Here is an 11,966-nt window from a genome sequence, read left to right on the forward strand (position 1 = left end):
ATTTAATAGCCCCTCCAAAAAAAGTGTAATGGATAGCAGATCCCAGGCTTTCATACACTGTAACTGTCAAAGCACTCAGGAGATAGAGTAGTGAAGGCTCTGACAGCTCTCTTTTACATTCTAAATGACATCTGCATTCAACAGAACAGAAATAAAGATTAAGGGGAACTCCTGATATGATAGCACTCAGCTTACCTCAAAATGCAATATTTAAAAAGTACAGAGAAACACAGGTCTGCCTTCTTGTACTGTAAGTAAAAACTGGTGTCAGAGCCTCAGCGGTCTGCACCGCTGCCAGAACGGCAAGCACCGCCGCGCTCATCCGACTACAGGGGCAGAAGCCACAGCCTCCGACTATGCTGCTGTTGAAATCAAAAGGTGTTTTGCCTGAGAAGGAAGGAAGGGAGGAGACGGTCTTCGAATACACACAGAAAATGGCTCCGGGTACACTCATGCAGCAGAGGAAAATTAACTTGGCCAGAGCCTGTGCGGCCCTTCTTGTACTTCAGCGATGAGCAGAATGCCCGTCACTAATTGATGGCGCCCCACTGATTCTGTACCTTTCGCAGTGCGTACCTGCTGCAAATCTCTTTCAAGAGGTTATTAGTATTACAGCTTCGAATGAAACACGTCAGCATACAGATCACGAGAGATGATTTCGAATAGATTTTTGCTGGTTGATTATATAAACGATGCCTCTTACTGCTGGAATAACACCTCAAAGGCAATATAATGACGACATGACAATGTATGTAAATCAAGAACTGCATGTGGGTTTATTTTACACTTGAGAAAACAGTGGATTTAATTGTGTGAACCAAAATGTACTGTACAATATTAATGATAAAACATCAAAATGTATAATTCATAGTGCATTGCTTGCTTTATTTTTATTTATTTATTTTTTTGTCAGATAGTTCCTTTAAGTACATGCATCTGGAAAGATGCAGGTGCCAGTAAAATTCCTCTATTTATATCAAGCTGCAGGAACTAAATTTTATTCAAAAAGTGTGGTTTTACATTATATACACAGAAATCGAATATAAAATGACAATATAAAAAGTTAAAAGAGAAAGCATACAGCCAGAAGGTACAAAGAAAGTTGAACAGTTTAAAATGGTACGATATGTAACATGTATTTTTTTAAGCTGATGCTGGCAATTTACAAGGAACAGAATCCAACATTTGCCCCATTTTTTTGTTTGTTTTCATTTACCAATGCAGCACACTATAGAAAGGTCAGCTTGTACCAAAGCTTAACGTTTGTAAATAACTATAAACTGCAGTATTTTACAGGAAAAAAAAAAAAAAAGGAAAGAAAAGAAAAGAGCATTTTTACATTTGTTTTAAATAACAGCTTGCATACTCTTTTTTTTTTTTTTTTTTGCCAAAAAGTGGCAATTCTCAGCATCCAGAGGGTTTGGGCATAGTGGCAACTTGGTTTGCTTTTTTTTTTTTTTGTAATTATTATTTAACTTATACAGTTGTGGCTTCCTAACCCCTTGAGTACTACACAGCTCTCCTTCTTCCAAGGACTGCATGCACAATTTCTTCACAAACCAGTTCTGCATTAAAAAAAAAAAGAAGCTCATTCATTTAAAAAAAATAAGTTCTCCTTCTGACACAGCTTTTATTTGAATGAAACGCCTTTAAGCCTTTTGTTTTGTTTTTCCTTATTTACTTATTTAGTCATTGGGAAAGGCACAGAAATGCTATTACAGTTCTCAGAGGGTTAAAACTTGACACTACCAGGTTCTGTGACCTTTATTGTCATGGCAACTTTGTAATTTTAGGATGTCTCTTTATCATTGTTCTTTGTGTCTTTCTTTACGGCTAAATTAATGTCTCTCAATAGTGTCTCCCACTATATTCTACAAAAGATAGCTTAACATCAAGGACAGATGTTGAAAATAAAGGTCAGACTTTGACTCACAAAAAATAAAAACAGAAACAAAAAAATAACCATGCACAGATCAGACAAAGAGCATATAAATATAACTACAAAATAAGTGTAAGAAAAACCAAGGTCCAGATAGGCAGTTCAGCAACAAAAGTAAGACTGATTTCAGAGGCTCAGGTCAGGCCTAGTGCAGTACTATGAAGAAGTTTAGTGCAATGTTCCTGTGGTCACTTGCATACCTGGCTGCTTACCTGGACGCTATTGTTTTTCTAACTCAGTTACATAGATCAGATGGTCCTCTGGGGACTTGCCATGTGTTTTACTAAGGTGCAGTTTGACTGCATGCTTGCTTGCAAAAGTTCGGTTACAGAGCTTACACTGGAATGTGGAGCCTAAGTCCTCCTCGGCGATTCCAAGTGAGCCCAAAGTCTTGTTTGCGAGGACTTTTGAAACATTCTGCTGTTCTTGAATCTGATTAAGTGGCAACTTTGACAGATCCTTCAAACTAAACCCTAGGTGCGTCTCTAAGTGACTTATGTATGTAGAAGCAGTCCTGAACTGAGAGGCACAATCATTGCAAAAGAAAACAGGATGTCCTGTGTCCAAGTTCTTTAAAAATTTAGTTCCACCTGTCCTCCTTAACTGATACTTCACATTGGCCAGCCAGTGGCTAATTGTGGTCATGGAAAGACCAGTAAACTTAGAGATGTGTACCCGCTCTTGTGGACCTAAGTCCGACATAATGTATTTGCCTTCCGGGGTCTCCCTCAAACTGGAAGCAAACTGGGCTTGAAGGATCAGAAGATGCTGAGGGTTCCAGTTGGACTGCCTGCCCTTCCTCTTGTGTACTGGCGACAGTTCATCCAGAGCTTCCTCAAAACTGCTCCCGTCAGCATCAGACTTCTCTGACACGGTAGACGGAGTCGAAGACTTGGGTGTCAAACGCCCTGTGAGGTTCTTCACCATATCAGAAATATCCAGCAGGGCACTCTCCCTTAGCGGGGACGAGGCAGAGTCAGCCACGCTGGAAACAAGAGGTTTGGTTTTGGACTTGGTTAAATCGATAGGTTGATCACTGTTCTCATAGTAATACCGGTCAATAGCATCAGCCTGCTTGACCGGAGTGGTTGGGTAAATGGGTTTGTCCAACATGCTGTTGCTAATTTTGTACAGCATGGCCAAAGGGTCCAGAGAGGGGCTTACCGGCTTAGAGATTTTGCCTAAGTGGGTATTCATAATGGACTGTAAAGCACTCAATGGATTAATGAAGGATGGCTCAGGTGAATGATCTGTGATGATTCCTAAATTGTTACAGCCATTTGCAACCTTTGTTTTCAGTGGCTCTGTACCATTTGGCGTATGTGCTTCTGCTGGACTATCCTTTTTGACCTTCTGAACTTCTGTCTCAGAGCTCTTCTTCTGCTGCTGTTTGTTATTTATTTCTTCTGCTTTTGGGAAGTCCTTGTTTTCTTTAGCAGCAGGTGACATTGGTTTGACTGGAGAACTCTTCTCTTTCTCCAAAGGCTTTTCTTCCTTCTTTACGTTGATTTTACCTGTAACTTTCTCCACTAGTTCTTCCATAGCAGATACATTGCTCTTGTGAGGTGGGGGTGTGAGATTGCCTGGAGAATGGATGAGCGCATTGTGTTCTGACGACAGTGATTTTACACTGCTGGCATAAGACGGCTGCATTTGAACGCTCTGCACTGCGGGCTGAAGGGGTTTGACTGTTCCCGGGAGCTGGTAAGCTGCATGAATACTGGGATAGCCTCCCCAGGAAGGTGCTCCATTCTGAGCTTTGCTGATAGCTGTTGTCACTGTGTTCTCCAGGGATTTCAATATGTCTATTCCACCTTTAGGACTATCATCTAGGTCCTCCTCTCTGAGGTACTGATATAAAGTTGTTGGCTCAAATTTCTCTGTAGAGTCCTCATTTTCTTCTTTAATCTTTTTCTCTGTTTCACTGACCACCACCTTTTCCTTCTCTAGGTCTTTCTTCTCCTCTGAGTTTGTGGAGCCCGCTGGAGAATCAGGCTGCTTTTTAATGTTGGAGGCTGGTAGCCTTGTGTGGGTGGTGGGTGGAAGAGGTATAGACTGTATCTTCTCCTCCACCACAGGGTCCAATACTAGCTGTTTGCCTTTTTTGGAAGCAGAATTGGTCACCTTCAAGAAATGACCAGTGACCATCATGTGAGCAGTGAGCTGCTGCAAAGTGTCATGGGAACTGCCACATTCCATGCATTTCAGTATCTGGGCTTTGCGTGCCTCAAACTGCCAAGTGTAGCTAGCACCATTTTGATAGCCATAGCGGTTGTTTGGAGTCACATAGGGGTTGGCAGTTTTCTGATCCTTTGCAGACTCACCCAGGGAAGCTTCTGCAGTGATCCCTGTTGGCTCAGGTGAACAAGGTGAAGCTAAGTCCTGAAGTGCTCGCTTTTTGGTAGAAGGGACCAATTTAGTGATGGCTGGTACTGGCTCCTTCAGAGGCACTTTCTGGTAATGCTTTGTTTTTATCATATGGACACTGAGGTCTTGCAAAGACTCAAATGAATGCCCACAGTACATGCACTTCAGCACTTTCTGGGCATCCTCTTTGCCTTCCATCTCCATAAGTGATCGTTTTCTAGGCTTTGACCATCGTTTGGTCTTATCAGCTTCTTTATCTCTGTTGTCATCACGGTAATGTCCAGTTTCGTTCATGTGCACTGTTAGCTCCACCAGTGTGTCATAGGCTGCACTGCAGTCTTTGCATCGGAACTTGCTAGCACCGGTGAACACAGACCCATAAAGTTTATTGTTTTGCCGGTAAAGCTGTACTGTGCTGAAAAGACTAGGCTCTGGGAGAAGTCCGTACGATGAGGTCTGCTGCAAAGTTTTAGCTAATGCAGCTTGGTGCCAGTCATAACCTGAGCCACCACTGTTGCTATTAGTGTTACTAGTATTACTGGTAGTTGTACTGGTATTCGTGTTGGTACTGGTAGTACTAGTACTCTGGGAATTGGTGTTGGTGTCAGTACTGGTGGTGTTTTCATTCTGGCTGATTCCGTTGTTGCTGGTGGTTGGATTGGATTTCTTTAAGTCCAAAGCTAAACTGGACCAGCAAGTTTCTGAAAGCAAATTTGCATACACAGCTTTTATTTGTGCCAAGCTGTCCTGTGGATAGGAAACATTGTCTGTGCACTGAGGATCCTCTTTCTCTTCTTTAGAGGAAGTGCTTTTGAAATGGGCCAGCTGATCGCTGTTTTCACTAAACGGCGAACCATAGCCTGCATCCTGATTAGTTGCAGTGCTGACTGGGGAGTTCTGGTAGCTTTGAGCCTCTTTGATCTCCGCTTCTTCATTGCACAAATACTCATTCTCCTGGATGTCCAGAGACAGCCCATCATCTTCCACGCTGTCTTCATCTATTTCTGCTGCTTTCAATTCCTCCTCAGGAACATATGCTAAAATACAGGAGGGGAGAGGGGGGGAAAAACAAGAGAAAGTTATCAAACACGCACGTTTTACATCATTGCTGTCTTCTATACTAAAAGCAGTAACCACAAAGACAAATTTTGAAGATACATCCAGAAACCAAACTCACCATCACTCACACACTCCACCTATAAATCCACATACTCTGTCCTGGTTACAGTCTGATATCAGTGCTATCTAAGAATAAACTTTGACTTCAGCAGTAAAATATGTGCCAGGACCGCGATAGATACCATAATATCAAACCCAAAATCAAACAAAGAGCCTACTAAACCAGTTTTTATCAACTTAAAAAATAGCCTGGCACTGAGCTGTATTTACTGCACTACGTATGCGCAACACGTTGCAGCTGACCCGCGCTCCTCAGACCTAGGTACTCCGAACCTCTGCCTTGGCCAACTCTGTCTCGTCAGGGCTGTCTTCTCTGGCAAACCGGCTTTAGCTACAGCTTCAAGGGCCATTTCTGTGTCACTGCCACCTGACTCTTAGTGGAGCTATACGGGGCAAGTGTGTCAGGTCAGCTGTTCCAGGGTCTCCTGGTGGCTGGCTGTACTGGGTCCACCTGAGAGCAGAACAGCTTTTGTTTTCACAAGGTGAAAAGAGAAGCAACCCTATGATTGTTTCCTGAAATGGCTAGGATATACTTTGCCGCCTGTCATGACCTCATGTGGGTCCTATTTTGAAAACAGCAGTCAGCCACAAAAATTAAATGTTAGAGATTAATTTTTAAAAGCAACAAACACAAAACTTGAAAACTCCATCCCAGCTTGATTATTGCCTTATGGTAAATATAAAACTTTGCTATTGCATTGCTACCTGACGAAACTATATAATCTTACCGAACTATGTGTTTATCTATATCAAACTATTTTTTACACTAGCAAATGTGATATTCATGAGCAGATGGCCATTACATCAAAACACATTTACTCCAAGGGCCCAATTCACAGAAGTGGCTTACATGTACCTAAGTGATAAATGTACACTTCCATTGCAAAGCAGGAAACATACTTGTACACATTTCCCCCCAGTTTTGTAAAAGAAACTTAAAAAAAATCACAATGATAATGAAATGTAGATCATTTATAAGCATGTCAAGGTAGAAAACATGGATTGTGAACATTTTTCAGTAATCGAATAAAAAAATGCCTCCTTGTCAAGTGAACTGTGTAGCAAGCGATGCCGAAATGTGGCCTATGTCCCTCCATGGTACAATACTGAAAGAAAGCCAGAAAAGGAGGCACTTCTGCTCCTGTGCGATATGAAGAAAATATGTATTATCATGTTAACAAAGCTGAGGTCTTCTTCAGTTGGGGGGAGCATAAGTACCAGTTGAGCTTCTTTTCCTACGCAGTTCCTAATATATTCTGAAACTTCTTTTCTGAAAAATAGAAGTCTTCTCTCATTGTAATATGAACACTCTTTGAAACATTTTTTTTTTTTTTTTGAGAAAAGTAACAGTACAGCATTCTGTATTCACCCTTGCTACTCAGTCTTAATGCAGCCCCTAACTACTTCGGTCCAACCTTTTAAGATAAAGTAGGAAAGCAGTCCATTTAGTTCTGGGGTAGTGCTGAACCTTGAGATGTCCACTGTGTCTTTCATCTGTCCTCTAAGTGTCAAATTTTTTCAGAAGATAATTTGATCTTTTGGGTTTTAAAAAAGTGTTAGGCAGGGCCCAATTCCTTACAGATACGTCAGCCTCAGGTGTTTTCAAATATGTTTAAAAGGACAGGTGAATACCAAGCACAACAGAAGTCACTACAGAAATCATCCTGGAGCCAAAGACACCAGAAAAGCATTATAAAACCAGGTAAAAAATATCCTTAAAAATTCATTTGGTCCATAAAATGAAGAATAAAATACAGAAATAGTAAAAGAACTAAGAAGTCAGTCAGCATCCCAGTCTTGCAGTAATGCTGCTGTTGAAACACTCTGCAGGTATTTGTGCACAGTAGTACTGCTGCAGTTCTGAACTCCAGGTATGCAAGGAGAATTCAATCCCACAGCTACAGTCTAAGATCTCAGTTCTGTCATTAAACACACCTGTTTTCAGTCATTTTTAACAGCAAAAGACAATACATTTTTAAGTTTCAGAAAAGAACAGTTATAGAATATGGTTTCTGATTCTGAAATTACTTTCAAATAAAAATAAAAAAACTCGGAAGCCTAAAATGCATAAAAATGGACAGTTACCATCTGGCATTTTTATTTAAAAAAAAAAAAAACAAACAAACAACAAGAAAATTTAGTAATGATCAGCAGTCACTGAGTGGCAGCTGAAAATTGGGGGTCCCGCATTCTGAGCTTTCATGAACAGCCATCTTCTTACTAACCTCAGTGAGACTATGCCAATTTTCTCTAATTTTGACATCCCAATATTTTTAATAAATAGATGTAAGAAACAGTTGTAGGATGCTGAATGTTGCTATTGTTGACAAAGCATTTTGTAAGAATCCATGTGAATTATCTGCTTACACCTCTTTACTTTGTTGCATAAATATATATTTTTATAACTGATATATATAACCACCTAAATATCTGCTTAAGTAGAAACTCTAGTTGAGCCACTGCCCTATCTTTTATTTTCCTTTATTTATTTATGACAGTGTGTTTTCTCTATTCTTGTACTTTTGCACTTTACCATAAAAATAAAAGGAGTTAAACCACACAAGAAATGTTAAAACTACATGAAAAGTCAGTGTTAAACAGTCAAAGCGAAGAAACTGAGTGTTAGGGTGAAATATCCATCTTTCACTTACTTTCCTAGTCTTAGATTCTGCTGAGACTACTACACAATTGAATTCACTCCCTTACCAATATATACAGTAATATAAGAGTTAATGTATGATTGGCCAGGACTCTGATTTTCTACGATTTTAGAATTTAAGCCAGATACTAAAAAAAAAAAAAAAAAAGACTTTACATGATGCGCACACCCACGTCTGTACAGTTATCTGAAATAACACAAAGAAATAATGCTTCTTAACCAATAAGAGGGTAATTTATCTGAAATATTTCATTTCTATCACTGCAATCAAAAAGATTTTATTTAACTCCTTTAGATACCATAGGATAGACACAATACCTTTTCATTCAAGACTACTAATGTTTATAAGATGAAAAGCAGCATACTCAACATATGGTATTTTGCAAGGTCAGTGCAATTCTCTAACTGAAAAAGGTTTCTGTTAGAGCTAATTCAGAAGTATACAAAATGAAGAATAGTAATTTCTAAAAACATGCATGATTTTAACAAAATTCTCACAGAAATTTGACAAAATAAGTAAGCTTCGGAATTTTAAACACAGCAAAAATATTCCTATTATAACTACTTGCAGAGACAAGTAGTATTATTCTACGTCAAATAAAAGCGTGAGATGTACAGATTCTCCCCCGAAATTGTAACGGGTAGATCAACAGACAGGCAGATTTCAAACAGCCTGTCTTTCTGTGACCGAGAAACTCTCAGCAATCTTCTCCAGATACTCCTGCATCTGCAAAGACACTGCTGGTTTACATGTGTTCTGAAACCCCACAAAAATACCAAGAGCAGATATAAGCAGCGATCCTCCTCAACGAAAACTATACCCAAAGCAGAAGAAATTACAGAAGATAACGTCATCTTTTCTTTTCCTTCTCACTTCTGCATGCACAGACTCAGGCAAATGCACAGTGGAAAAAGGGGGAAAAGCCTCAAATTCCAGACAACTAAAAATTAGGGGGAGCAGTTTGCGTTTCTTCTTATTACGTCTTGCTAATATTTTTTTGCCTATAAAATGTGCCTTCTGGATGCCAATGCTTCCCCATAGATACACTGTCATCTTTGAGCAGTGTTAAAAGCTGTGCATTCTAATCTAAGTGGACATGAGACGCTATATATTGTACATGTGAGTAGCACAGCACATTGTGTTTGCTTCAGTGAGAATATTTACACTATAAATACACATCCATTGTTTGAAAAAGCAGACAGAGATCTGAAATGTAAGGATGTGGTTAAAAATATAAATATTCTCACATAAAACCTTTTCATAACCTTGGACCAGTGCTTTTGAAGGAATCTGTCTCTACGGAGGTATTCTTTTCCATTCAAAAAGGGATTCAGCATTGATTACATTGTTTTGAAAACAACAAAAAGCAATGATTGTATTTGTTTTTAACAGCCTACAAAATTAAACGTAGTCAACTCTTCAAGACCCCATTTTAAATCCTCCAGATAAATAACTGTATTCAAAAGAAACACCTAAGTATTGAAGGCCACAATTCAGCAAAACAATTGAATACTGAAATATCTTTCACTGAAATACATATTTCATAGCATCTACAAATGAAGATGGGTTTAAGTCTAAAATTCTTCACTAAATCAGGGCCTACTCTGGGACTAAACAACAGCGGCACAATGTGAATGTTCACCATTCTTCAACAGATGTATTTCCACAGCTTCTAATATTTACCCAGCCAACAGGAGACAGCAGCTGCAGAAGTTTTCACAGCCCGCACTGTCACCTTGCACAAACTGCACTCCAGGCTGGGGGTGACTTCCACTGCACACAAGACCACATTTCACATCTTGGCCAAAAACGTACACATAGAAAAGACAATCAACAGCCACACATCTCCCTCCTTACAGAAAAATGAGAGGGAGAGGAAAAAAAAAACATTTACAGATACATTTCCAAAATACAGTCATGAGAGTTTTGCAAAAGAATCCAAAATCTCACATTGTGAGAGGTTAACATGCCTGCTGGAAGATTTGCGAATTTTCTATATTAGTATATACAAATGTTCATACCAAATTCTGGCACAGATGCTACAAATCTGTGTGTGCGTGTCTGTATTACAATGTCACTACAGTGGAAAAATATGGCTTAGTTATGACAATGGCTGAGGAGCAGCACAGACTATCAGACAACCAAATAACCTTACTACGGTGGTTTGTGTCTTTCATTTCTAATTGCAGCAAAATGGGGGGGCAAAATACTAGAACTGCCTACCCTCTAATTCTAATGCAATGGGTCTGAAAAGTAGATAAGGTATTGTAACAAGCACAACCTCCGTGCTTCTAGCAGGTTGACTGATAACCCTTAAAGGCATCCCATTAAAAACCAACAAAAAGATTCTTCACCTCCTTCTCTTCTCTCCCCTATCCCCTTAAAATGAATGCTGCAAATTATTAGCCAACGCTGGCAATTGGAGAACGAAGCAGCTTGCATGCGGGTATATTTTCACAGTGATTCTAATCTGAGAAATTTACTTGCTCTTCCCCTTCTATCTGATAAACTATACATTCAAGCATTCTCATTAGTGTTCGGATCACCAAAGAGAGCTGGAGATGAATCAGTCCATCCACCCCTCCTCTCCCTGCTCTGTCGAGATTATTTCATTGAAATGTTCATTTTCATCCCTGCTGGCAACATTAGAATGGAAGTATTTAACCTGTTTCCATTACTTATACAAATTACCATTATGGGGTAGGACAGATGTTAGAATCATGCCACATAACTGACTTCCATACATTCTTTACGGGGAGGATAAGAAGAAGGAAAGCTGTTAGATCATATTATCCAGTCTCAATAATGTTCTCTCTGCTACCAGATTCATTAACTTCCAACATCAACGTTTCACTTTCTTTCTGCGTGAAAATGCTCCGTCTCCTTGAGCTCATTTAATTTGGAGCAGGAAATCTTTGTCAGAAATAATTTTTTGATCAGGTGCTCTAACTAAGGGGTGAAGGGGGGCTGGGGAAAGAATAAAGAAAAGCGGGGGAAAAACCCAACACCTTGTCGAAAATGTTATTTCTCTAACATGGATGATGAAAGAGAAGTCAGTTAAGATGCTGGTACTCAAAGATGGCTGTCACTTCAGATAGGGGATGGCACGACTCACCTAGACAGGTGACGCTTTGGTGGAGCAAAGGCTTGCTGCATTATTGAGAGCACCAGAGATCAGGATGACAAAGACTGTAGGCCCAGGGTGCCTGGGGCTCCTAGAGAAGTGACTTCAGCAGGCACATGGATTTCAGCCTCCATTTGCATCACTAACTAATAGTGAAGTACAAAACAAAAGTTCGGTGATTAAAAGGCAAGCACACAGATACAGAAGGCAAATACCGTAGTCATTGTCAGCAGTAACTTTCTATTCATTTTGAAAGAACGGGGTGAAAGCTCATAGTGTTTAACTAAAAAAAAAAAAAGGTTTTATTACAAATTACTTATTCAAAAGGCTTTCCTGTTCAACTCCCTATTTTCCTGCTGAATTACCTTTCTGCCCGCCCCTTTAATGCTTGCTTAAGGCTTTGTGATTTTGCCATCCCAGAATATATCCTTGCGCTCTGACAGTAGCTGGGAATCGCTGCAAAACGCATCGAATTTGCCAGCCCTTCTCACAAGAATAGGTCTGCAAGAGAAAGTTTCGGCTCCCAGTACAAACAGCAAACACGACTCTTACAGCAATTCAAGGCAAAACGCTGCTGGAGAAGATTGGCGTGCAAACCCTGATAGTCTGAACTCCCTGACGGTGGTGGCCAGGTCATCGGCAGGGATTTGGGGGCTTTGTTTCGTCTCAGCTTTTCCATCATTCGGCACTGTTTCAT

The 11,966-nt window shown here is 40.0% G+C and overlaps 1 protein-coding gene across 2 annotated transcripts in view; it reads right to left on the reverse strand.

Annotated features, from left to right (window-relative positions):
* Nucleotides 1-1,926: 1,926 nt before the first annotated feature.
* The window catches only part of TSHZ1 (teashirt zinc finger homeobox 1), a gene marked incomplete at its 5' end in the record, with an annotated part of 52,880 nt that continues 42,840 nt past the window's right edge, over nt 1,927-11,966 (reverse strand). For both annotated transcript variants that reach the window (XM_082479640.1, XM_082479639.1), the window contains one exon: nt 1,927-5,343. In XM_082479640.1, coding sequence (XP_082335766.1) covers nt 2,159-5,343 — 3,185 coding nt within the window. In that variant the 3' untranslated portion in view covers nt 1,927-2,158. The remainder of the gene's footprint in view (nt 5,344-11,966) is intronic.

This window comes from Vanellus vanellus, assembly GCF_965231255.1.
Source record: "Vanellus vanellus genome assembly, chromosome: 2".
In the NCBI taxonomy this organism is placed as follows: domain Eukaryota; kingdom Metazoa; phylum Chordata; class Aves; order Charadriiformes; family Charadriidae; genus Vanellus; species Vanellus vanellus.